At 37.4% G+C, this 27,269-nt stretch overlaps 2 protein-coding genes across 10 annotated transcripts in view; one reads left to right on the top strand and one right to left on the bottom strand.

Annotated features, from left to right (window-relative positions):
* Positions 1 to 1,616: 1,616 nt before the first annotated feature.
* NDUFA5 (NADH:ubiquinone oxidoreductase subunit A5) lies at positions 1,617 to 15,036 on the bottom strand. 2 transcript variants are annotated; one of them, XM_055307331.1, is made up of 5 exons: positions 14,952 to 15,036; positions 14,575 to 14,619; positions 11,598 to 11,714; positions 5,913 to 5,978; positions 1,617 to 2,822 (listed from the first exon to the last, which is right to left on the bottom strand). In XM_055307331.1, the coding sequence occupies exons 1-5, from the start codon at positions 14,970 to 14,972 to the stop codon at positions 2,721 to 2,723; spliced, it is 351 nt and encodes a 116-aa protein (XP_055163306.1). In that variant the 5' UTR covers positions 14,973 to 15,036; the 3' UTR covers positions 1,617 to 2,720. The 2 variants fall into 2 exon arrangements, with proteins under 2 accessions (XP_055163306.1, XP_055163307.1); XM_055307332.1 differs by lacking the exon at positions 11,598 to 11,714.
* Positions 15,037 to 15,185: 149 nt separating this feature from the next.
* The window catches only part of ASB15 (ankyrin repeat and SOCS box containing 15), a 59,741-nt gene continuing 47,657 nt past the window's right edge, over positions 15,186 to 27,269 (top strand). For 7 of the 8 annotated variants that reach the window (XM_055307325.1, XM_055307330.1, XM_055307322.1 and 4 more), the window contains exons 1-2: positions 15,186 to 15,909; positions 23,479 to 23,571. The gene's annotated coding sequence lies outside the window, so the exon portion shown is untranslated. Of the gene's footprint in view, positions 15,910 to 21,361; positions 21,781 to 23,478; positions 23,572 to 27,269 lie in introns of those variants that run through there. The other variant, XM_055307323.1, reaches the window with a different exon arrangement.

Genomic DNA, 27,269 nt, shown 5'->3' with positions numbered 1-27,269 from the left:
CTGAAATGGGCCATTTTGAAAGTTACTTAAATTAGTCTAGAAGCCTCTCAGCAATCCTGAAGATCTTTAAATGGAAGAATCATTTGTAAAGCAATCAGGAAAGCTTACTCTGGAAGTTAGAGGAAGCAACCAGAAAACATTTGAAAGAGTAAAAACTATCAGGTGTAAGTTTGTATGGGCAGTTGGGAATAGCAGTTAGTAAATGTAAAAACATGGACCACAGGGCAATGCCTTTTAAACGCCTATCCCGTTAACATTATCTACCTATAATCCATATGAAGATTTTTGCACAAAATGAAATCCAGTTTACTACCACTGTTCCTATTTTTTTATACTTATTTGGACAAAACAAATCAAGAAAGCAGGAAATAGGCTCTTTTGGTACAACCCAGATGGTACAGGCAGGAGTGACAGCAACCCAAGAATATTCATTAAAAAATAATATAATAGTTAGGAACGTGAGTTCTGGAGCAAGACTGTCCAGGTTCAAAATTTAGCTCCACATCTTACTAGCTATGAGACTTTGGTTATTATTATACCATTTCTTCGCCTATTTTTCCAAGGTGTTCACATTGCCTACAGGTGCCTACAGTTGTAGGAGACCACTACTCACACTGAATTCTGGTTTCCTTATCTGGAGAAATACAGATAATTTGCAGGATCACACTTTTATGAGGAGTGCAGATTTAAGAGTGAAATTAGTCAAGTAATTAGAAGAGTGCCTGGCAAACATAACAAATATTAGCTACTATTATTATATTATTATTATTCTACCACTAGCATTTCTAATGTAAACATCAATACGGTCCCTTTTTATTAACAGCTACAGGAGCTCTGGTGGTAAAACATATGACACCCAAGAATCGTGGAAGAAGTGGAGCTATAAAGTCTGATAAAGCCACATCAAGCTATCTTCCTGTTTTTATGTGCTCAAAGGACTAAAAAAAAAATGGTTAGGAAATTTGCTTGCAAGTATTTATGTTGATATGCTTTAGGATCATGTATTCTTTACATCTATAATGTATTATATTTAAAGCAAATGTCAGAACTGAAAAGGAAGTTATAAATCATAAGTTCTACTTTTACGAAGAAGGAAATAGGTCAATCTGAGAAGTTGACAATGTGCCTCCACTTAGTCAGAGTTCATGATGGCACTAGAAAGCCATGGGAGGGGCAGCCCCGGTGGCACAGCGGTTTAGCGCTGCCTGCAGCCTAGGGCATGATCATGGAGACCCGGGATTGAGTCCCACGTTGGGCTTCCTGCATGGAGCCTGCTTCTGCCACTGCCTGTGTCTCTGCCCCCCTCTCGCTCTCTCTCTGAATAAATAAATAAATCAGAAAAGAAAGAAAAGAAAAGAAAAGAAAAGAAAAGAGAAGAGAAAGAAGAGAAGAAAAGAAAAGAAAAGAGAAGAAAAGAGAAGAGAAAAGAAAGAAAAGAAAAGAAAAGAAAAGAGAAAAGAAAAGAAAAGAAAAGAAAAGAAAAGAAAAGAAAAGAAAAGAAAAGAAAAGAAAAGAAAAGAAAACCATGGGAATGAGAACCTGGGACTTCTGACTCCCTCTAAAGCTTTCCCACATCCCCCCCCAGAACCTTTCTCATGCATTCTGACTGCTGAAAAGTAACTCAAACCACTTCATTTAATATTTACTGACCATTGAATTTACAGGTAAGGGGAAAAACATATTGGAAAAAATAAAATTTTCTCATCCTGAGAATTCTGAATGATTCTGCTTTGCCACAGGGATAGGAAAACACACAAAAACATATATATGTACAAACATACATAAAAGTACTATCTTTGATGTTAAAAAAATACCAAATTTAAGTATTTAGAAATGATAGGGTCTAGGAAGAAAGGGTGAGGACACATGAAAAGTAATTTATGCCAACTCTTTCTTTCCTTGAATTAGCATTTATCTTCAGTTTGATAGCCAACTGCATTCATATTGGAACTTAGTGAAAACTTAATGATTCCACTTTGAAGTTATAACCCATGTATGACTGAAATGCTCTGGATATAAACTTATCCATAGGTCAGATAAAGAAACTCTTGGTGTCTCTCCTTTTACATAAATTCTATCTCTATCCTGATGTACTTTGGTTGATCAAGAAAACTAAAGGCTAAAGAACAGAAAGTTAACTTCTTTAAATGAGGCAGAAGGAAAAGTTTTTCCAATTCCCACTATCAATAAATCTTTCAAATACCAAATCAATTTCCTCAACTGTACAACTATAATTTGATGGTTTTTACTCTTACTTCTTCTCTTTAGTGACCTATAAATTTGTCTAAACAATAATTAAGTATCTCATCTTTTTTCAGGACAAAAACCATTAAATGATGTGTTGAAGATACTACTACTAATATTTCACATTATGATTATGGCCTCTGCATTGAAAATCTATGGGGAAAAAAAAAAAGAAAATCTATGGGAACTTTTCCAAGTAATTTTCAAATATTTACACAGCCTCTCTGAAATACATATTAAAACACAAAACCAAAAAAAAAAAAGATCTTTGAAATAATTTGAATGAATGTTTTACATGTCAAAACTGAATTCATAAGACCCTATTACCATAGTCATTAATTTTAAGAAGTCTCCTAAATATGTTCTGTATTAGTTTTCTTGATTGTAAGATGTCAATAATATGGAAATTTTTTTTAATATAACAGAACATTTAATTACATCCATTTCCCATCAACACACTAGTCATTTAATGATGATTATATTGGCCATTTCCATTGGTTGGCAGGAGGCTCTTCCACTAAAGGCTCCCATGGTTTCCACCGTATCATTTTTCTTGCCAGACTTAATTCATTTTCAGCCTGTTAATAAAAATTTTTAAAAGATCAGTTGATTACACTGATTAACAGATATTTATCATAGCTAATGACTGAAATATAATTAGAACTATTTTCATATCAATATCTAATAAGCTGTTCTACCATCAAATGTTGAACATTACTAATAAAATTACCTTAATTCTCATAGCTAGACAATCATGAGTTAGAAAGGATAGCTTTTGATCTTTTTCTATTTGATTAAAATTTGCTATTAGAATGTTCAAATGTTTACTTGGTGAAGTTTCAATCTTAATTGTCTGTTTTGCCATTAAACTATAAATTCTTTGGGAATAAGAAGTATCTATGTCAATGGCTTTCAAACTATTTTATCATGGCCCACAGTAAAACACAACAAACAAATTCTAAGGGATCTAAAATACACACATTATGAATAAAACAAAACTAAAAATATCATTACCTTTACTAGCTATGACACATTATTTTCTATTATATTTTTTAAATGCTAGGCACAACCCATCTAACTGATTTCTTGACCGATAATCACTTGAGACCCACAGTTTGTAAAACAGTGATCTATGGAATGCAGAATATCATAGGCGCACAAAAATTACTGATTGAATTAATTTCCTTACATTAAGTTACATTTACCTTTTTTCTTCAAACAAATTTATAAATATTTAACATTTTTATCTTTTTATTTCACATTTTTTATACAACAAAAAGACCTAAGACAACTCTGGCCAATTTAGAAGAACACTTGTCAGGATGTCAGAGAAGGAATTCAAATACAGAGTAAGTGCCAGAGTCTGTCACAGGCTGTAATTCTTTTCTTTCTTTTTTTTTTTTTAAGATTTTTATTTATTTATTTATTCACGAGAGACAGAGAGAGAGGCAGACACACAGGCAGAGGGAGCAGCAGGCTCCATGCAGGAAGCCTGATGTGGGACTCAATCCCAGGACTCCAGGATCATGCCCTGGGCTGAAGGTAGCACTAAACTGCTGAGCCATCCAGGGATCCCACAAGCTGTAATTCTACAGAAAAGGCAATGCTTCATCTAATGCCAGTGGTGCCAAATAGCCCTTCTATGTTTCCAGGAACAGTCTAAAATAAACAGTGTGTTAAAAAGTACATTAACAGAAATCTGAGGGTAGAGGGATTTACTGATGCTGAGATGAGAAAAGAGCAAAATATTGATTAAAAATATCCCTAAAGATGGCTGTTTCCGTGACTGCTCTTTGGCTTGGGTCTCTTGACCATTCATGCTTTCTTTAAGCCTCCAAGGCATTGTGTAGTGTAGGGAGGGTACCTGACCCTGAATATCACTAAGGTCAATCCATTTCAGGTAGCTGGACCCAGGTGCACATGACCCATTACCTATTCCTTCCTTCTTCCTGGGCTTCTAACATAGTACCTTTACCTTATTTACTATCCCTCTAGAAATGGGCTGTCCAAAATGGTAGCTACTACCTACATATGACTATTCAGTAAGCATTTGAGATGCAGCTAGTTCAAATTCAGATCTGCTGGGTAGCCCCAGTGGCGCAGCGGTTTAGTGCCGCCTGCAGCCCAGGGTGTGATCCTGGAGACCCTGGATCGAGTCCCACATCAGGCTCTCTGCACGGAGCCTGCTTCTCCCTCTGCCTGTGTTTCTGCCTCTCATTCTCTCTCTCTGTGTCTCTATGAATAAATAAATAAAATCTTTAAAAAAAAAAATTCAGATCTGCTGCAAGTATAAAACATACAGAAGATTTTAAAGACTTAGAATAAAAAGAGAATGTGAGATATATCAATATTTTTATATGTTTCAAAATATTTTAAATATATTAGGTGAAATAAAACATTATTAAAATTTAACCTTAATACTGTCTATGAAAATGTGGAGAACTGCACAGCTGACTTAAAAATACCTAACTGTACCCTGAGTCTATAACTGCATGATAAATTAGTGTATCAGTTAAACTAAAGTCATGATCAAAGTAAAATCTGACAGAAAAGAAAGAGGAACAGGAAAAGGACAATAATAAGTTAGCAGCAAGTTCCCACATGGTACAACAGCTGGCAAATGAATAGAAGGCCTTTGAATGATTGAGTCTACATTCAAAAAAACTGTCTAAATGCCCTATTCCTCTTTTTAACAGAGCCATCTAACAATTCTTCTGAATTTATATATCATGTCTGTTGGTGATATACCTCCCTAATCACCTTTCATTTGTCCTTTAATAAAACTCAAAAAATAACTGCATTTTTTAAAATACACAATGTACAAATTAAATGAAACAACTGATTATCAATCAGATGGCTTATAAGGGTAGACATCTAAACCTATAATATGGGAGGGGGAGCTGAAGTGGTGAGGCAAAGGGGGAGAGTGATTTGATCAAGTAAAAATTTTAAAAATCTATATATGAAAGAAAATATTCAGTTGAAGTCAAAAGGCAAAGAAAAGACTAAAAAATGTTCAAATAATATTGCAAGAGTTTAAAGTTAATCTCTCTTATTTTAAAAAACACTCAAAAGAAATATAGAAGAAAAACATTAAAAACAAATGATACAATAAAAAGATTAATTACAGAATTTATAAAACACAAAATACAGGAACATATTTTAAATTTAACCTTACTTATAACTGGGGGGAAAAATGCATGACTTAAAAAAAAAAGGCATAGATATTTTAATCTAACAGTCAAAAATACATTTTAATTTTATGATTTTATGGTTCAAAATATCTGTATTTCTCCATATTAAAAATATGCTAAGCCCTTAATATATAAAAGTATTTCTATCTAAAAAGATAAAATTATTCAAATAATAGTAATATTGTGTTACTCCTTTGAACTAAAGGCTAACAAAAACACACTGATGAAATTCAAGGTGTATTAAACTCCAAATTTCCAACAGAAGCCTCATAAATTCAAGTTAAAATGACTGACATTTAATTGACATGTTCATAATTGAAGTATTTCCTATATGTAATTATTCTTGTATAGAGAGCTGACATAAAGAAAGAAACTTAGTTTTCCTTTTTTTCTGAGATGTCAGTTTTGTGTCTCTTAAGCACAGTGCCTCTGACCATTTAAAGCCAAACATCTAAACAGTTAACTTTTTCTTACCTGAAGAATCACCTCTTCTAGTTGGCCACCCTGAAGTTGGTCTTCTAATTTCTTAACATCTGGCTCCTATAGTTTAAGGGAAAAAAAAAGAATTAAAAAAAGGAACACAATATCTGAATGTTTCAACATCCTAATTAAAAAGATGCAAATATAAAATAGCAATTATAGCAAACATAATTAGTTTTTCTTTCATTATACCCTTACTAATGTTTGCCAACTATCTGGTGGAAAGTCTAATCTCTCTATTTTTATTGCTTTTCTGTCTTAATATTAACTGCTGATCAAGAGTAAGAAATATGGTAACCATTTAGTCTTTCTAAAATACAGATTTTAAAATACTACTTTATTTTCTTTTCTTAGTATTTCCTCTATTTCCTCTGAGAGCATTAGTATTTGAGGTAAATGCTACCCTGTGACACAGAATTCCATTCCTAGGTATATACCAAACAGAAATTTATAATACATTAACCAAATGGCATGTTTAAGAATATTCACAGCAGGGGACGCCTGGATGGCTCAGCAGTTGAGCGCCTGCCTTCTGGCCCAGGGCGTAATCCTGGGGTCCCAGGATCGAGTCCCACGTGGGGCTCCCTGCATGGAGCCTGCTTCTCTCTCTGCCTATGTCTCTGCCTCTCTCTGTGTGTCTCTCATGAATAAATTAATAAAATCTTAAAAAAAAAAATTCACAGCAGCACAAATTATAACCTCAAATTAGAATCCAAATGTTAGAGAATTAATGAATAAATCATAGTATTTGGATATAACAGAATACTATATAGCAGTAAGAATATATAAATTACAACTATATGCAAGAACAGAGATGATTCTTTCAAACATAATATTAAGTGAACGAAACAACACACAAAAGAACACAGACTGATAATTCCATTTATAAAAAGCTAAAAAAAAAAAAGTTAAAAAACCAGGCAAAATGAATCTGTGGTGTTAGAGGTCAGAAGAGTAGTTATCTTTAAGAGGGGAAATAGCAGGTTTGGACATTCTGGAAATGTCCTCTTTTTTGATTTGGCGTTAATATGGGTGTGACTTGTGGAAATTTATCAAGCTCTACATTTATGATTTCTGCTCCTTTCCTTTGTACATTGTTCTTCAATACAAGGTGTGTTTTTTTTTTTAAAGTAATGCTAAAAAGGTACTAGAAAAATACAATGACATGTATTTATTGCTAGTAAACTGAGCTTTGTGAGAGCCAGAAACCATGTTCTATATTCTATACATACTTACAAACATGTAAGTAAAGTATAAAGAGGATGATTTTTTTGGCCCACAGACAGAATGAAAAGAAGGGGAAAAAAAAATTTTTTTCTACAGGAATTGGCATGTTCCTGCTTCAGGGCATCTGCTGGCTGACCAGGGATAACTGCATGGCTTATTCCTTCATTTCCATCCAAGTCTTTGTTCATGTATCACCTTCTTAGTGAGAACCACTTTGATAATTTATATTGTGGTAGGCTAAATAATGTCCCACAAAATGTACATGACCTAATCCCTAAAACCTATGAATGTTAGCTTGTGTGGCAAATACTTTGTGATTAAGAATCTTGAAACAGAGAGATTATCCTAAATCAGCCAAGTGGGCCCTAAATACAATTTCAGGTGTCCTTATAAAACAGAGGCAGAGAGAAATTATGCATAGATGAGAAAGGAATGTGACTACAGAGGCAGAGATTACAGTGATGTGGCCATAAGCCAAGAAATGCTGAAAGCCACCAGAGCTAGAAGAGTCAAGGAACAGATTCTACCCTAGAACCTCTAAAGGGAATGCAGCCTTGTCAACACCTTGATTTGAGCCTTTGATACTAATTTTAGAATTCTGGCTTCCAGAAATGTAAAAGAATAAATTTCTATTGTTTTAAGCCACCAAGTTTATTAGAACAGGCACAGGAAACAAATATATACTGTAATATCCCTCATCATTTGATACATACCACTCTCTTTTCATTTTCCTTCACTGTTTTTAACTATCTTCTATACGCTATGTAATGTACTTCTTTATTTACTTACTTCTTTGCCTCCCACCATGAATGTGTAATCTCCAAGAAGGCAGGGATTTTAATCTGTTTTGTTCATTGTCATAGAGGCACTAGCTTCCATGCCTACAGGCATACAAGGCATAGAACGGCATTCAGTGTTCCTTGAATAAGTAAAAATAGTTGGAAAAGAAGGAAGGGGAAGCAGATGAACATGTCTGAGAAAGACTGTTTACCTCAGAATTAACTGAGTCTTGAGGCGAAAATTTGAAAACAAAACAGGGAAGCTGGTCATTGTTAAGAGATCTAGGAGACTGAAGAAAAGAAGGCAAGGAATGTTCAACAGTAATTTCAACTCAAGAGAATCCTGTGCTAGGAAGACAATTCAAAATTTGTCTTATTGAAGCTAAGTCAATACGATGACTTCTATTTACCAATGGCAGAATGTCATTAAGCTTAATAAGCTACCATGTACTGATCACGTATGTTAAGCGTGATCAGTATATGGTTTACATATATTTTACATATATTATCTCATTCAGTTCTAACGAGTGTTCAGGTAGGTATTATTATACCCCAAGTATTAGATGAGGAAACTAAGAGAAATGGACAATATGCCAACAGTCACTCAGCAAATAAGTATTAGAGCTGAGAAGAAAATTTTGGACAGGCCACAAACCAATACTTTTCACCAATATTCTATCTCCCTAGTGTAATCTGAAAAAATATTTACTTTTATTTCCATTTTAGACTCAGTAAGTAGATGTTTTATAATCATAACAAGATTTACTAAAAACTTTGTCTGTGACTCTATTGAGGGTTAAAAATCTGTAATCATTTTACCAAAAACAGGAATTGGTGATACAACTATCATGCAGTACTTGAGGTTGTTAAAAACTATTTGTATTTATTAGCCTTTTGTATAAACAAACATTTCTATGGGACCTTATATAAGCACTAGGTACTATGCTAGACTCTTGGGATACAAAGATGAATGCAATCATCAATCAAAAGTAATTTATAGACCAGAATATAAAACATAAGTAAAATACAGTGTGACGGGTACAATGGAAGAGAATCAAGGAAGTTCTCAACCTCTATTTAGGAGAGTAAGAAAAGGCTTCACAGAGGAAGTAACAGATCTTGAGGACTGAGTAAGAAGTGCCAGAAAGACAAGGTAAGGGGATTCCAGTTAGAGGGAAGAGAAAATACAAAGAAACACAAAATCAAATTGCATGTAATTCACATAACTATCAGAAGTACAGGGTATAAAATAGGAAATGACAAGGTAAGACTGAGAAGATAACCCAGAGTCAGATCTTGGGGCACCTTCCATACATGCTAAGGACTTTATCCTGTAAGCCAGTGTTTCCCAAACCTGGCTGTACATCAGAGCCATGCAGATGGAAGTAGTGAGGTGAGTTTCATACAACTAACTCAGCAAACATTCTTAAATTCAGCCTCTGAGAAACACTAACCAGGAAACTACAAGAATGTTTTTAAGCAGGAAGAATCTGGATCAGATTTATACATTGGGGGAAAAAAATCACTCTATTCACAGTGTGGGGCATGTAATGAAGTACAATGGAACTATATACAGACCACTAAGCAACAAGGCAACTGAAAGAGCCCAGTCAGAGAAAACTATTTTAGAACTAGTAAGTGAAAATAATGACAGTAAGCTATTCTTTGGTTGACAATGGCTAAGAGAGAAATGAAAAATAGGGCAGAAGTAAAAAAAGATATAAATATAACAGTTGTATTTTTAAGATAGGAATAAGCTAAATACATTTTGAGGCTATCTGGAAGATAATAAAATGAAAGGCTAAAACAAGAAAAAATGATAGAGCAGAATAAGGTTATAGAGAAGGAAAGTAGGGAAAGATTCAAAATGTTGTAAGAGCTTTACTTCGTGAAAAGAAAAAAGGAAATTTCTTACTCAGTGATGGGAAAATATGCACCAGTCCGTTTTCCTTAAGGAAAACATGAAATCGGGCAGCCCTGATGGCCCAGTGGTTTGGCGCCGCCTTCAGCCCAGGGTACCATCCTGGAGACCCGGGATCGAGTCCCATGTCTGGCTCCCTGCGTGGAGCCTGCTTCTCTCTCTGCCTGTGTCTCTGCCTCTCTCTTTCTCTGTGTCTGTCATGAATAAATAAATAAGATCCTTAAAAAAAAAAAAAGAACGAAAACATGAAATCAAAAAAATGTTGAACCTTCCCCTAGAGACTTTGTAAGTTACTTTCAGAACTGCCAAGCTAAGAATAAAAGTTCCAAATCAAATTTCATTGTTTCGCCATATCCCTAAGGAAAAATAATTATTCACTTTGGTAAACTAATAAGAAAAATATAATAGGGCCACTTATACTTTCAGAACTGCCAAGCTAAGAATAAAAGTTCCAAATCAAATTTCATTGTTTTGCCATATCCCTAAGGAAAAATAATTATTCACTTTGGTAACCTAATAAGAAAAATATAATAGGGCCACTTATTACATATATGTAAATTACTTTTAGAGTTTATGAACACTTTTGGATAATTACAGAAGTCCATGAATAATTGCTAGTGTGAAAATGTAATACTTTAAAATTTTAATTGCACAAAAGTGCAATACAGTTTGGCATAAAAGAACTAGCAGCAGTCTATGGTATGTCTAGCTAGGGACTTTGATTTAGACCTGTAAAATGCTTGTATTAGTCTGCTAGGGCTGCCAATAAAATACCAAAGACTGTGCGGCTTCAACAACAAAAAATTATTTTCTCACAGCTCTGGAGACTGCTAGTCCAAGATTAAGGTCCAAAAGGGTCAGTTTCTGATGAGAGCTCTCTTTCTGGCTTGCAGACAGCTACCTTCTTTCTTGTGTTCTCATATGGCAAAGAGAGCTGTCTCTTATAAGGACACTAATCTCATTGAATCAGGGCCAATCTTATGACCTCATCAACCTTAATTACCTCTATAGATGTTCCAGCCACCCTGGGGGTTTAGGGCTTCAACATATAATTTGGCAGGGAACACAGTCACTCCATAACAATGATAGTTTTTTTTATAAAGTAATTATGTTTTTTTTAATATTTTATTTATTTATTCACGAGAGATACACAGAGAGAGAGAGAGAGGGAGAGAGAGAAAGAGGCAGAGACACAGGCAGAGGGAGAAGCAGGCTCCATGCAGGGAGCCTGATGTGAGACTGGATCCCGGGTCTCCAGGATCACGCCCTGGGCGGAAGGCGGCACTAAAACGCTGAGCCACCAGGGCTGCCCAACAATGATATAATTTTTGGTAATTAAGAGACTAACTTGGCCCTCTCTGTAATAAGCATTTTGCAAAAGTTTTTTCTAACAGTTTTGTTTAAACACAACATACATTTTTTGTGTTCTACTTTCATTTTTCTCTACTCTGAAACTACAAAAAGATTGATGTATCTATAGATAAGTCAACAATCAACAAAGGACTTGATAAAGAAGAGATGTACTACAATGTTAACCTAGAGAAGAGACATGAGATTATTCTTTCACTCCAGTATTTAATAGTGGCTTACATATGGAAAGCATTAGTAAACAGGAATTTGCTGAAAGGGAAAAAGGATGGAAGACAAGCACAGAAGAATAGAAGAGCAGGGGGAAAAAAGCAACTGAACTTTTTTTAATGGTGTATTGGAAACCATAAATCCAAGAAAACAAAAATCAAGTCAGCTACTTACCGCTTTAACCATACTCAGCTTCTCATTTGTAATCTGTTCTGTATACTTTCTATATGCTGCGTTTTTAGGAATTTGCTCAAGAACATCAAGAATCTTTGTGTACAATATTCTTAGCCTCTGAAAAGACAAATCATATACATTTCCAGTTTAAAGTATCATCAAAGATTCAACAGAACATTTTAAAAAGTCTCACAAATTACAGAAAGATTCACATCTGTTTTTTAAAAAGCATTTAAATCTTCCTTGTTACAATTTCTTCATGTCTTCGCCTTATTACCTTTATAATTGAAGGAAAATGTGAATACAGTTGACCCTTGAACAATGCTGAGGTTAGAGAGCCTATCACTGGCATGGCTGAAAATCCACATATAACTTAGGACTCCCCCAAAACCTGACCAATAACAAATATGCCTGACCAATAACATAAACAGTTAACACATACTTTTTATGTTGTATGTTATCACATATTATATTCTTACAATAAAGTAAGCTAGGGAAAAGATGTTATTATGAAAATCATGAGGAACAGCTAGGTGGCTCAGTGGTTGAGCACCTGCCTTAGGCTCACAGTGTGATCCTGGGGTCCTGGGATGTAGTCCTGAATCAGGCTCCCTGCAGGGAGCCTCCTTTTCCCTCTGCCTCTGCCTCTGTCTCTCTAAGTCTCTAATGAATAAATAAATAAAATCTTTAAAAAAAAATAAAAAGCAGATCATTTAAGGAAAATACATTTACAGTACTGTACTGTATTTACTGAAAAATACATGTACATAAGTGGACCCAAGCAGTTCAAACCTGTTATTCAAGGGTCAAGTGTATAAAATGGATACTTTTTATGTTGCATTAACAACATAGGTTGTATATAAGCCAAAGATATGGTAACAAGTAAAAATAAAACTGCATTCTAACTTATTGCTAATGATCTATTTGAAAATCAACTCATTTACTAAATCATTATTTCTCAAATTGCAATCCTAAGCACTACAAATTGATTTTTTTCCATTTTTCTCATTTGAATTTCTGAAGAAATAAAAGAATATATAAAAGCAATGATTATCAGAATGATCAAATTTAACTTAATGTAGTCATAATACTTCAGCTTATGGTGACTGGGTTGGTCATGAAAATGAAGGTTTCACGCAGGCTTAACAGAAAAGGAACAAGAGAACTGATGAACTTCAAGTTCACATACAGCAGTTAGTAGTAAAGCTACATGGTAAGAAACTGTTACACCAGATCGTAATTCACAAGAGTTCATAAACAGTAAATATAATCACAAATATACATACATTATATAAAGAATTCTTTGTATTTAATTGTACAAAATCCATAGGTACTAACACCTAGTTTCATTCATATATATTCACAATATACATATGAATAAGTAAGAAATTAGACGTGATTTCAAGGTTTTTGAACTCAGTCAACACAAGAATGAAACTGCCATTCATTGAGGTGAGCAAGCCTGAGAGAAAAGCTTTTTTTAGGGAGAAGAATAGGAACACAATTTTGGGTGTTTAGTTTGGGTTGCCTGTCTGGCATTCAAGTGGAGATATCCACTCAGCAATTAAATATACAAGACTCTCAGAGGTCAGTGCTCAATACAGAAACTTAACAGTTATCAGTGTATAGGTAGTATTTAAAACCACTAAACTGAGTCCAGGCAAGGAGACAAATATAAATAGAGAAAAGTTCCAAGAACTAAGTCTAAGAACTCCAAAATTCCTAAGTGGGGATATGAGAAATAACCAGAAAAGTCAATGAGAGTAAAGGGGGGGGGGGGGGACAAAAAACAGAAGACTAGGTGAATTCCCAAGCACAGAAGCGCTTGATGGAGACGGTGCCAAATGTCGCCAGTGCGGCTACTGAGTCAATTAAGATGAGAAACGTGAGCTGACCATTCGATTCAGCAGGACAGAAATCATGGTGACCTTGAAAAGAGCGGTTCTAGCCAAGTCTGGGTGGAGTGAATTGAAAAGGGAGTAAGAGAAATTGGAGACAGTTAAATCCAAATAACTCTTTGGAGTTGCCTGTAAAAGGAAGGAGAGAGATGGTGTGATTACTGAAAGGAAGAAAAGGAGCGAGGGAGGTCTTTAAAGTCTTTTCAGATGGAAGCATTCTGAAGACCCACTGGAAGGGGACACTGATGACGCAAGGGGTTAACTGCTAGAGCGATAGACGCGGTAAGGCAAGGTGTACAGGAATCCAAGGCACCGAGGCAGAAAAGGTAAGGCGGGCGTGGGGGGGCGGTGGAACATGGAGATACAGGTATGGGAGGGTACTCATAACGGGACAGGTGAAGGCACGAGAAGCCTCCGGAAAACTCAGCAAGTAAAGGGACTTAAGAACGAGGTCATGGGGATCCCTGGGTGGCGCAGCGGTTTGGCGCCTGCCTTTGGCCCAGGGCGCGATCCTGGAGACCCGGGATCGAATCCCACGTCGGGCTCCCGGTGCATGGAGCCTGCTTCTCCCTCTGCCTGTGTCTCTGCCTCTGCCTCTCTCTCTCTGTGACTATCATAAATAAAAATTTAAAAAAAAAAAAAAAAAAAGAACGAGGTCATGGGGCGGTCCCGGTGGCACAGCGGCTTAGCGCCGCCTGCAGCCTGAGGTGTGATCCTGGAGTCCCACGTCGAGCTCCCTGCTTGGAGTCTTTTTTTTTTTTTTTCCTGCTTGGAGTCTGCTTCTCCCTCTGCCTGTGTCTCTGCCTCTCTTTCTCTCTGTGTCTCTCATGAATAAATAAATAAAATATTAAAAAAAAAAAAAAAAAAAAGAACGAGGTCATGGAACGCGCAGGCGCAGACGCACGCGCACGGGACCCATCGACAAAGGAGAGAGAAGACCCCGTTCCGGTCTCAAGGCGGCTCTCAGGCCGGCCTGTAATTTGGGGCTTGGAGTATCCGCACCCCGCTGCCCTTTCAACCAGGATCACAGGGTTCTCGTCGTCCGGGGGAATCCGGGAATGGAGCAGCGCGGAACGTACCTCGTGTGGACTCTCACATACAGCCAATCCCACAAGGCCGGTGGTCTGTTCAAAAACAAAACACGATTCAAGCTGTTTACAATTCCGCGCGCCCGCCACGCTAAGGAAGGAGAGACCTACCACCCCCCCAACCCCCCCGTCCCCGCCCCGGCTACACCCGACCTAAAAACAGCTATCGGTCCCTCTCTCCAAACAACCACTAGTTTGGAGAGAACGGGGCTACGGAGTGCGTCATCCCTGAGGCCACAGCAGAACGAGTCCGCCCAACAGCCTCGGCCATCCCGCGCCAGTTCCCGCCACCACCGCGGGGTGAGGGGCTTTCGGGCTGACTCTACCCCCACGGTCTAAAATCCAGCAGTGACCTCCATTCGCCTTACCTTCTTCAGCACAGCCGCCATGACAGCGCCGACGGGCCGGGGACGCGCAGCCCTCTGGGAACCCGGCTCAGACCCGCTCAATCCACCGCCGAGCCGCCACACTATCACCTTGGAAACAGCTCCCGCCCCCTTCGCGATCTCCGCCCGGCGGAGGCTGTGCCCCGCCCATTCCGGGGGTGGGGGGGGGAATCGACGCCTGCGCAATGAGTACACCGGAGTCCGGAGCAGGCGCTGCAGGAAGGAGCTGTCGGACGGCTTCGGTCGTGTGAGCGGGTTCCTGCCTTTACGACCGCTGGCGGCTTGCGCGGGGGCTGAGGGAAACGCTCCAGATTTCCAGAAACCTACGACCGGATGTGCACCTGGCTTGTCCTCTGGCGAATTCCTCAACCTCCCTTGCACGGTGCAGCGTGTAGTAACATGAGCGTGGTCCCCTGGAGCTGTCACCCCCGTGATCTCGTCGCAGCCAAGGTTGATTCCCGGGACCAGGATATCGGTATTTTCCGCCTACTGTGCCAGTGCAGTTCACAGTGTGAAGCCATTTCCCGTCTCAACCCTTTTCCATTTCACTTTCGGAAGCGTGTCGTCCACCTTCGCATGTCCCCAGGGGAAGTGGTAACAGATCACAGCACTTCTCCCCACTTACCTCTGCAAACATTTATCGAGTACGCGTTATGTGTCAGTTACCGGGACGTGATTTTTTTTTTTTGAATTTTTATTTATCCATGATAGTCACACAGAGAAAGAGAGAGAGACAGAGACACAGGCAGAGGGAGAAGCAGGCTCCATGCACCGGGAGCCCGACGTGGGACTCGATCCCGGGTCTCCAGGATCGCGCCCTGGGCCAAAGGCAGGCGCCAAACCGCTGCGCCACCCAGGGATCCCCGGGACGTGATTTTTAAGGCAGGATCCCACATCCTGGAATTTACTGAACGGTGATGAAAACACGCATTAGCAGTTGGTAAGTGTTCTCCTAAAAGAGGTTTGCACCTCTTTTAGAGTGCAGTGGTAGCAGGGAAGAGGAAGTAAATAACCAAAAATGGTTAGTTAACCAGTTACAAAAAAGTGACATATATTTATACATATGTATATGTGTCACTGTTTCTAGAATATAAACCATATATGGGTGGAAATTTTTTCCTGCCATATCTGAAAGGGCTAAAATAGTACCTGGTACATAAGAAGCACCCAATGACTATATTTTTTAATGAATACGATAGAAAAATAAGCAAAAGGAAGTAAATAAACAGTTGAAAAAAATGGAACCAGGAAAAGTCAGTAAACATCAAAAGGACTCAGCCTCCCTAATAATCAAGAAAATGCAAATTAACTATAATTTTACTGCCATCTTACAAAAATTAAAGAATGACAATACCAAGTGTTAGCAAGGATGGAGAACAACAGGAGGACTCCTATACTGCTGGTGGGAGTGAATTAGTATAATCACTTTAGGGAATAATTTCACAAGAGTTACTTGAAGACATGCAAAACCTATAGCTGAGTTGTATGGGATGAAATAGGTCCCCCAAATTCATATACTGAAGTCATAAACCCCTCTATCTCAAAATGTGACCTTATATAAAAATAGGACCATTAAAAATGTAATTAGTTAAAATGGGCTCATTAAAGTAAGCCCTTCTCTAATACTGATATCCTAATTAAAAGGAAATATTTGGACACAGAGAAATGTACACAGGGAGAATATAAAATGTAATGCAAAGATGAGGGCAGAGGTAGGGATGATGCTTCTACAAGCCAAGGACCAACAAAGATTTCTAGAAAATCACTAGAAGTTAGGGGAGAGCCATGGAACAAATTCTCTGAGCCCTTAGAAGAAACCAAACACTGACTTGATCTCTGACTTCCAGCCTCCAGACAGAGGAGCCAATACTTTTAATGATGTTTAAATCACTGAGTGTGTGGTATTTTGTTACAGCAACCCTATAAACTAACACTGAGTAACATATCTTCCTCTCTTACATTTGGATAGCTGTCCCTAGAAAGATGAGCCATAGGGGTATAATTTTCCCAGCTCAGATTACTCAAGAATTAGGCTTCCCCATAACTTCCATCATAATTTCTAACTTCTAGTATTTCAGTCATTCGCAATTACAATTCAGGACAGAGGAAATATATATTAATATGTGTGCATATATGCATTTTAAAGATACAAGCAGGAATGTGTATGGTTGTATACACATAAAAAAATACAAACAACTGAACTGGAACAAACTGATGCATCAATTTGCTCCTGCCATGGTGACATTTATATCTGGACACACTAGATTAGATTCAGGAAACCATAGTGGGATTGAGAGGAAATGTCCTTATTTTTCAAACCAGGTAATGCTGAAATAATCACCAGAACTTGGATGAATGGAAGTTTATGAGGTCACAAACTTTATTCCCTGTACCTCCAGATTCTAAGAATTTTTGTCGTTGTGGATGTGTTCTAGAATGTAGAATCATGTGATTATAAAAGATACATGTGTTTTCATTTGTTGTAACTTTAGGAGTTCAGGCTTCTGACGTACCATATTTTTAAAAGACACCACGGCTAGACACATCTAGCTGATCCGGGCTAAGGTATACTGCATAGCTAACCATTTCTATGTAGTGGGAAAATGTGTAGGTTTTCTGAACCAGTCCATTTGCAGAAGTGTGAGGCTATGTATGGAGTGGGCTTAATAGCTTGATAGTCACCACCACCTATGGCTGGTGACAGTAGAATCTATAAAGAGAAATCAACTTTGGCATCTGTGATACCGAAAAGGGATTTGGGAATATCTTAATGTAAATAGCAAGGACATTAAATGCATTATATTCTCTCAGCTGGGAGAGAGTTCCCAGAGGGTGTTAGAACTCTGCTAAGGAAGCAGACAGATGTTAGGAAGTTCTTCTGTAAACAAAATTAGCAAGGCCAGGTGACTTAGAGCTAAAATCTGGATCTCATGTTTTATACAATTTTCTGTGGAGGACCCCTAGCCTATCCAATAAGGGAGGTCTTTTTCTCCAAAATTAAGTAACTGGAAGAGTTAGGACCTCCTACACTGCTTCTTAATGATAGATACTCTTCTGCAAAGGGTTGAATCTTACCAAAGTCAGGAAGTTAAAGTGTTTCTCTAGAATCTAAGGCTCTGGAGCTATGCTTCCCAGCCAATTACTTGAGGGAGACATGAAACTAAAAGGCTGAAAAGGAAGAAAGCATCTCAATTTTCAGGGCATGAGAGGCTCGTTCCTAATTATCTAAAGGGGACAAAGTACTATGTTGGCTGGTTTACTATTAGTTTTCCTGGTCAGGGAACAAGGGTGAAAATAATGTCCCCTCAGGGAGTATTTTTCCCCTCTCCCAAACTTGACAAGAAAGAAAATCATATTTTTTCAAATTAGTTCTTAGACCAAAATGTTAAAATTCAAATTGTTTAGACATTACCCATCTTTTGTGCCTCCATTCATATCAGGCATATCAAAATATCTTAGTTCTTTACAGTCTTTTCTATCTGTGCTATGAATATTTCTAACAAGTGACTACAACCAGATAATTTTTGGTATGTTTTCTATATGGTGGTTTTTAGAACCTCACTCTAAATTGGGCTATAACTTAGATAAAAGCCATTACCAACTTTTATCTTAGTGGTTATCAGTTTCCACTTATTTGAGTTATCTGGTGTGTGAAAATGGGGATATCCAACACTGCTACCCAGATTTGGAATAAGTTTAACATTGAGGTTAAACACAGGTATCTCTATTGAAAAAGAGAACCTATAGAAGAATGGAGTAATAAAGATTTCTAGCCACTTCACCCTTGCCAATAGGGGGCATGTCTAGCACCACTTCTGTGTACCAAAAGCTACTGCTCTCCACTTAAAAGCAGAGAAGAAAAAAAGTGCTGAAAGTCAGGAATGTTTTTTAAGCAGTTGGAAACCATCTTTTGAGATTAAAATAAATAAGCATTTATTAACATAAATGGTAGTAATAATAATATACTAATAAAATAGTAATAAAACAATAATTATTTTTTTAAAAATACCATAACAGAATTTAGAAATAAGATCTGTCATTTTATGTCAATGAGAGTAGTTAAAAATAGTTACTACACTTATATCTTTTCACCAGTTTCAACTTTTTATTACACTTCATTTTACCTTATTTGAAAAGCTGAGTAAATATTTTAATTGTGGAAACTTTTAAAAAAATATTTATTCATGAGACACACAGAGAGAGAGGCAGAGGGAGAAGCAGGCTCCCTGCGGGGACCCAGATGCGGACTCGATCCCAGGACCCTACGATCACGACCAGAACCAAAGGTAGATGCTCTACCGCTGAACCACCCAGATGCTCTAATTGTGGAAACTTTTAATCTAAATTTCATGGTCCATTTAGATTTAATTCCCAAGAGCTCCATTATTTGCAATATATATTATGCAGTTTATAATATATAACATAAAATGTAGTAAAAAATAGTCTCAGGGGTCTTCTTATACATTCAGGCAACTTGCCTCTCTCCATTACAAAGTAATTCTGTTATGTTAGAGGTATTATAAAATATCCCAAACTGCCTTTGTTTTCAGTAGAAAGCCAGTTGACTTCATAAGTCATGCAGTCAGTTCTCCAGGAGGTGGTGATAAAGAGACAGATTTTGTAAATGGCAGTCTGCGATCTTATATACCATTGAGGGGATGAAGAATCTTTTTTTTTTTTTTAGATTTTTCTGGCAATTTCACTTGGTAAAAAAACATAATAAGCAGTACAACATAAAGGAATTTGGTCTAAAATATCTCAGATTCCTTAGTGGCTCGGCGGTTTGGTGCCTGCCTTCGGCTCAGAGCGTGATCCAGGATTGAGTCTCATGTCAGGCTCCCTGCATGGAGCCTGCTTCTTTCTCTCTGCCTGTGTCTCTGCCTCTCTCTCTCTCTCTCTCTGTATCTCTCATGAATAAATAAAATCTTTTAAAAAATATGTCTCAGATATATATCAACATTAAGAAAAAGAAAATCTGGGGATCCCTGGGTGGCACAGTGGTTTGGCGCCTGCCTTTGGCCCAGGGCGCAATCCTGGAGACCCAGGATCAAATCCCACGTCAGGCTCCCGGTGCATGGAGCCTGCTTCTCGTCAGGCTCCCGGTGCATGGAGCCTGCTTCTCCCCCTGCCTGTGTCTCTGCCTCTCTCTCTCTCTCTCTCTGTATCTCTCATGAATAAATAAAATCTTTTAAAAAATATGTCTCAGATATATATCAACATTAAGAAAAAGAAAATCTGAGGATCCCTGGGTGGCACAGTGGTTTGGCGCCTGCCTTTGGCCCAGGGCGCAATCCTGGAGACCCGGGATCAAATCCCACGTCAGGCTCCCGGTGCATGGAGCCTGCTTCTCCCTCTGCCTGTGTCTCTGCCTCTCTCTCTCTCTCTCTCTCTCTCTCTCTCTCTCTCTCTGTGACTATCATAAATAAATAAAAAAATTTTAAAAAAATTTAAAAAAATATTAAAAAAAAAGAAAAAGAAAATCTGGTCTAGGAGTGGCTAGGACCCAAAAAGAGCCAATATGCCACTTACAAAGTCATGGTTAAGAACAGTGACTAGCGGATAAGCAGAACTTGATTATATGCCCTCATATGACATTAGAACACTATTGTATGCATTTTTAATAGTTGGAGAATGAATGAGGCTGACAAGGGGCAGTAAAAGAAAAGAAGGAGGGGGATAGCCAAAATGTTGCTATCAGTGCCTGGAGGAGGGAGGGTAGCAGGGTAAAGAAGCAGGCTTTCCCTGCTACCTGCTAAGAAGAATGGTAGATACTGGTCCTAAAAATCCAGCTGACCAAGTCGGAGAACAGCACACCCACAGTAACTCAGGGCCAGTAAACAAGGTGTAAAGGGAAGCTAAACAGAATTAATGTAATATCCTAAAAGCACAGCTGTAGCTGTGATGGTTGGAGAGGACATGGTGGGGAGACTCTCAAAGAAACAGAGAAGCAAGCACATTAAATATCACTTATTTCTTTATCTAATTACAAGAAAGAGGATGCAGAAGAGGAGTGTGATGTAACTGTCTTACTATGGATAACTTACACAAGTAGAAATTGGAAGCAAATATTGATTACCGTTATCATGCCTTTGAGAAAAACTGCATTATGACGAACTATGATTAAATCCTTGTCAAGAATACAGAAAGCATATAGCTACTGCCATTGTCATGGGTGGTAGCACTTTTCTTCAGCCCACCCCACCACGCTCGCAAGTCTCAGACTGTCCCTTCCAAGAAAGTTGCAGGGACACTGCGCTAGTCCACGGTCATGTGATGCCTTCTTGACTGGCCTTTATTTCTGGGATATTCTAACATGAGCAAGGAAAGCTGAATACAGTAAGAAATTGACTCCCTATGTCCTCACTCCAGCACATATACCTGCTTACGTCTAGTCCGAGGCTTGCTCCCATCCACCTTGACAGATTATGGTCTGAGCAGATACTAGTTCTGCAAGGGACACGCTGCAAAGGAGATACCAAGCAACTTCTCCCTCCTTATTCTTAATTTGCAATTCAAGTGGGCTTATATATCTTTACTTTTTCAGCCCTGCCCCATTTCCCATTCCCACAATCATTTATATATTCTTTTTTCTCATATGTATACCTCTCCCCTGTGAACTGGAAAGGATTCTAAGCAGGAACATAGCTCTGCAATTTACCAGCTTTATGGCTTGGGCAGGTCCTTCAGCTTCTCTGGATCGTGGCCAATATCTCCATCTGTGAAGCTCACAATGGTTGGATTAGGACGTCATTTCCTGACAGGCAGCTCAAGAACCCCCTAGCTGTTCAAGACTGCATACCAGGGCATTCAGGTCAATATAAGTTGTAAAGTTGTAATGGTATTTGTTTTGATTTCTATTTTTAGATAATAAATAAACATCTTTAACATTTTCCTATTAAAATAAGAGTATCTGAAAGCCTCCAAGTGCACAGCAGATATATATATATATATATATATATATATATATATATATATGCTCCATTATGCTTAGTGGAGGTCAGATGACATTTGGGAGCAATTTATCACACTTGCACATAGAAAGCCTCAACAGTTTTGACTTATTTAGAATTAAGTTGCTTTTAATTTTGGTCAGATATTAACATTTATATAGTAAAGGTACAGAATACTTCCCTTACCATAAGGACCTCTCATGTTGCCTTTTTTTTTTTTTTTAAACACAGGGCTTCAATTCACAACCCTGAGATCAAGACCTGAGTTGAGATCAAGAGTCAGATGCTTGACCTGACTGAACCACCCAGGCACCCCTCTCATGTTGCCTTTTTATAGCTACTCCACATTCCTCTCCTTCATGTCCCCTTTACCCTTGGCAACCACCAGTCTGTTCACCATCTCAAGAATATTCTAGAAACAGTATATAACCATTTGAGATTCACTGTTTTCACTCAGAATAATTCTCTGGAGATGCATCTGGATTGTTAGATGTATCAATAGTTTGTTCCTTTGTATTGATGGGTAGTGTTTCATTGTATGGATATACCACAGTTTGTTTAACCACTCACCTGTCAAAGGACAGGTGAACACTCATGGTCAGATTTCTGAGCAAACATAAGTTTTCATTTCTCTGGTATAACTATGCAGGAGTGCAATTGCTGGGCCTATTATAATTTCATGTGTAAATTTTTAAGAAACTATCAAACTGTTTTCCAGAGTGGCTATATCATTTTACATTCCTGCCAGAAATGCACAAATAATCCAGTTTTCCACATCCTTGTCAGCATTTAGTGTTGTCACTATTTTAAATTTTAGTCATTCTGGTGTCATATTTCAGACTTAAAGATCACTGAAGGAAAACATTGAAGAAGGCTCTGAAGACATGCTCAGAGATTGTGTACAAGCTATTCTCTTTAAACCTATTTTTTTAGGGGCATCCGGGTAGCTCAGTGGTTGAGTGTGTGCCTTTGGCTCAGGTCGTGATCCTGGGGTTCTGAAATTGAGTCCTGCATCAGGCTTTCCATAGGAAGCCTGCTTCTCCTTCTGCCTATGTCTCTGCCTCTCTCTGTGTGTCTCTCATGAATAAATAAAAATCTTTTAAAATATATAAAATAAAATAAACCTATTTTTTAAAGTTTACTTTCCCCTTTAATCCTAAATGGCCTGAGGCTATACTATTTAATGTCTATTATTTTAGTAATCTCTATTTACTCTAGCAGTTCATTCTTACAGCAAAGCAGTTAATTTCTTAACCCACTCTACTTTGTTCAAAAGAATTTGTATCTAGGGACGCCTGAGTGGCTCAGTGGGTTCCAGTCCCACCTCGGACTCCCTGAAGGGAGCCTGCTTCTCCCTCTGCCTATGTCTCTGCTTCTCTCTGTGTGTCTCTCATAAATAAATAATAAATAAAATCTTGAAAAAAAAAAAGAATTTGTATCTAATATCTTCTCTTGAAGAATGGAGTCATGTTTATCCAGTAATAGGCAGTTCATATTAGTTTAAGTACTTCCGGTCTGATTTTCCTTCACACCTTCTTTATTTTATTTTTCTATTTCAGTCTTGTATACTTTACTGGATTCACATCCTACTCCATTAACTTCTAACTCCCTTGGCTCTACAACACAAATGGGAGAAAGACATGGAGAGAAAGGTAAAAATCACCATGAATGTGTGAAATTGATCCTTTTCTTTAATCAAGTTAGGCTCATTTACGTATAATGATATAACAGATGTATTTGCTCTGATTTTTGTAGTTTTTAAAATTACTTTTTCCTACACAGCTTTTATCTTTTATGTAATTCTTCACAGGTTTGAAAAACATATATTTTTAATTTATTAGTTAACTTTATATTTATAATATTGCATAATTCTCTTGGTTTCCATTTTTTTTTAACAGTTGCTATTAGTTCCCTACTAGGAAAAAAATTAATGAAGTAGTCATGCTCCTCCTTCCACCCCACCCATCCCCCTGCCTCTCTGCATTTTTTCTACCCCTCAATCTTAGTAAAAAATATTGCTTTTCTCAGTGTTCACCCTGATAGTTTAAATATTTTTATACTTCCATGATTTGGTAGGTCAGATTTACTTTTTATCATTTTTTTCCTAGCCACACCAACTGAGGCAATCAATACTGCACTTACCTTCCTATCCCAAATTTATGTTAGCTGTATCATTTCCATGTTGTGAGGCTAGGTAATGTCAACATTCTGTTCTGTAACCCTTATTCCTACATTGCTTTTGTACTAGTTCTATAGTAAATTTTTTTTTCAATATTCTCTGCTAATCCATATGTCTTAGCTACCCCAGTCATTTATTGTTTGGCTGAATTAATCCTCTACCAGTTTCTTTAAGAAGGTCTCATGCAAACAATATACAGTATATTTTAGTCTTACAAGTGGATCCTTGAATGACAGCATGACCGGATATAAAATTATTGGCTCATGGTTTCTTCCCTTGAGGATCTTTAGGTGCTGCTCTGGAGAAATATTATGTCAGATTGCTGTTCCCTTTATAAATGATTTTATCTTTTTTTTTTAACCCTGGCAAAATAAGTTTTCTTTATCTTTAAAATCCAATGGCATTAGTAGATTACATCTCTGTATTAAATTTTTAGGTCATTTTCCCCCGGATGCACAGTGCATCCTGTACCTACTTAGACTTAAATCTTTTATTTCAGGAAGTTCTTATTATTTATGTCTTTCAATTCTTGTTTGCTTCTCTCTCTTTTTTTTAAACTTCCTTCCTTAGGGTCTCCAACTATGCATTTGTTGAACCTTGACTGTCTTAAACATAAAAATATATAGATATGTACTCTACTATCCTTTCTAATGCTTTTAAATTTGTAATTCTATTTTGTTTTCTCTTCTCACTTTTTTCCCCTATATTTCATACTGTGTTGTCTTCGGGGTCTATACCCCTAGAGAAGTCTTCCAAATTTGATTTTAAAAAGCTTGTTTTTTTTTTCTTTCTGAATTTGGCCAAATTTTTGTTCCCTTTCTGCTTTTCTATTTCCACCTGTTCACTTAGTTGTCACATTTCTACTTTGTAGTCTTTTCATTGATGAAATTGTGTCATTGTTATTCCACTTAATGATAAAAGAGATGACCATAATTTTCATCTACTCAATGGCAACACTTTCCATATGAGTGTAATTTATCTGTTGCAAAGTTCTGCTACTCTCCTCCTTATCTTTCTTTGTATTTACATCTGTCCTATAAGACATCCATATTTATTAATCGTTTTAAAATAAGTTGGATTTTCCTGGGCCAAGTATGTTCAGAAAAGAACAGAGAGACTTCTTCCTGCAGCTATCACTCATCCCTGTTTTTCTTGGTGTAGCTGCCTCTTTCTGGTTCTCTGAACCAAACCAGATACAAGAGGGTTTGTGTCACTACCTTCCTCTCTTTAGTTGCTGCTGTAACTTTTACTGCAGAACTCACTCTGAACATAAGTGCTTCACCTTTAGGAAGTGTATATGTGCTGGTGTTTTTAAGATCTGCTGTCACCTGCCTTCTCACTGTTCTTTACTTCTTTTTACATCCTCCTGCAAAGATTTCTTTCTAATCTTTATGCTTGTAGCAGCCCTTACTTTTTGTGAAGTCTACTGATTATTTTAGTCTGATTTTGCTGAGAATGACATTTACATTTGTTTTGTTGTCATTCTCCTTGTTGCTTTTGCATCAATTTCCAGAAAAAAAATAGAAAAATACAAACTTATTATCCGTGTTCAAACCAGAAAACTTATTATGATCTATTTTGATTGGAAAACTGTTCCTCTATTAATATCAGGTAAGATTATGATTGTAGTTCTAAAAATAGCTTTTGCATAACTCACTCATACTTAATTTAATTAAGACCTTAATTTAACAATTGAGGTATCTGGGTTTTTTTTTTAATATTATTGTCTTTTAAACCAGGTTTTTACCTCACAAACCTATGTGACTAATATTTTGAACTTCAATGTATGGCTTTAATATGTCCTTGATAAATTCCATTGTTGGATTTTCCCCATTTTTCTAGCATGTTAAGATAATTTTGTATTTTGACAAAAACATGAGCACTTGTGTTCTATTATTTCCAGGGATGTGTTTCACTATTACTTTGATACTAATACTGCCACCCTGCTAGGACCAAGCACTATGTTTTACATTAAATAGTTCTATAAATGATCTGGTTTCCTTTAACAGCTTTTAGAAAGATTAAGGCCAATTTTTGGTTCATTTAAGACAGGTGAACCCATCATAATGATATGCACTTTTATTTTAGCATAAGTTTTTTACTCAGATCCATTTTAATTCATGAAATGTTGTCATACTTTATTTATTGTGATAAGTCAACTCAAATTCTTTCTGCAATAATTCTTTCCTTCCCAGGTTTTGCAAACCCCCAAATTTGGTGGGTTTTAGTTATAGTTATATAACTTAAAGGGTTAATCAATTTACAATTGTACCCAAAAGCATAAGATACCTAGGAATAAACCTAACCAAAGAAGTAAAGGATCTATACCCTAAAAACTACAGAACACTTCTGAAAGAAATTGAGGAAGACCCAAAGAGATGGAAAAATATTCCATGCTCATGGATTGGAAGAATTAATATTTTGAAAATGTCAATGGTACCCAGGGCAATTTACACATTTAATGCAATCCCTATCAAAATACCATGGACTTTCTTCAGAGAGTTGGAACAAATCATCTTAAGATTTGTGTGGAATCAGGGATCCCTGGGTGGCGCAGCGGTTTAGCGCCTGCCTTTGGCCCAGGGTGCGATCCTGGAGACCCTGGATCAAATCCCACGTCGGGCTCCCGGTGCATGGAGCCTGCTTCTCCCTCTGCCTGTGTCTCTGCCTCTCTCTCTCTCTCTCTCTCTCTCTCTCTGTGTGTGTGTGTGTGTGTGTGAATATCATAAATAAATTTTAAAAATTACAAAAAGATTTGTGTGGAATCAGAAAAGACCCTGAATAGCCGGAGGAATATTAAAAAAGAAAACCATAGCTGGGGGCATCACAATGCCAGATTTCAGGTTGTACTACAAAGCTGTGGTCATCAAGACAGTGTGGTACTGGCACAAAAATAAACACATAGATCAATGGAACAGAATAGAGAATCCAGAAATGACCCCTCAACTCTATGGTCAACTAATATTCGACAAAGCAGGAAAGACTATCCATTGGAAGAAAGACAGTCTCTTCAATAAATGGTGCTGGAAAAATTGGACATCCACATGCAGAAGAATGAAACTAGACCATTCTCTTACACCATACACAAAGATAAACTCAAAATGGATGAAAGATCTAAATGTGAGACAAGATTCCATCAAAATCCTAGAGAAGAACACAGGCAACACCCTT

This window comes from Nyctereutes procyonoides, unplaced genomic scaffold (assembly GCF_905146905.1).
Source record: "Nyctereutes procyonoides isolate TBG_1078 unplaced genomic scaffold, NYPRO_anot_genome, whole genome shotgun sequence".
NCBI classification, from domain to species: Eukaryota; Metazoa; Chordata; class Mammalia; order Carnivora; family Canidae; genus Nyctereutes; species Nyctereutes procyonoides.
The sequence above is the reverse complement of the archived record's forward strand: the minus strand, read 5'-3'. Positions and strand labels throughout refer to the sequence as shown.

Excerpts from the sequence above, each read along its gene's own strand:
- NDUFA5 (XM_055307331.1), bottom strand. The coding sequence starts at position 14,972 with ATGGCGGCTGTGCTGAAGAAG. Across the intron at positions 5,979-11,597 it reads AGCTGAGTATGGTTAAAGCG|GAGCCAGATGTTAAGAAATT; the intron begins GTAAGTAGCTGA and ends CTTAAACTATAG. Across the intron at positions 2,823-5,912 it reads TAGAAGAGGTGATTCTTCAG|GCTGAAAATGAATTAAGTCT; the intron begins GTAAGAAAAAGT and ends TTTTATTAACAG.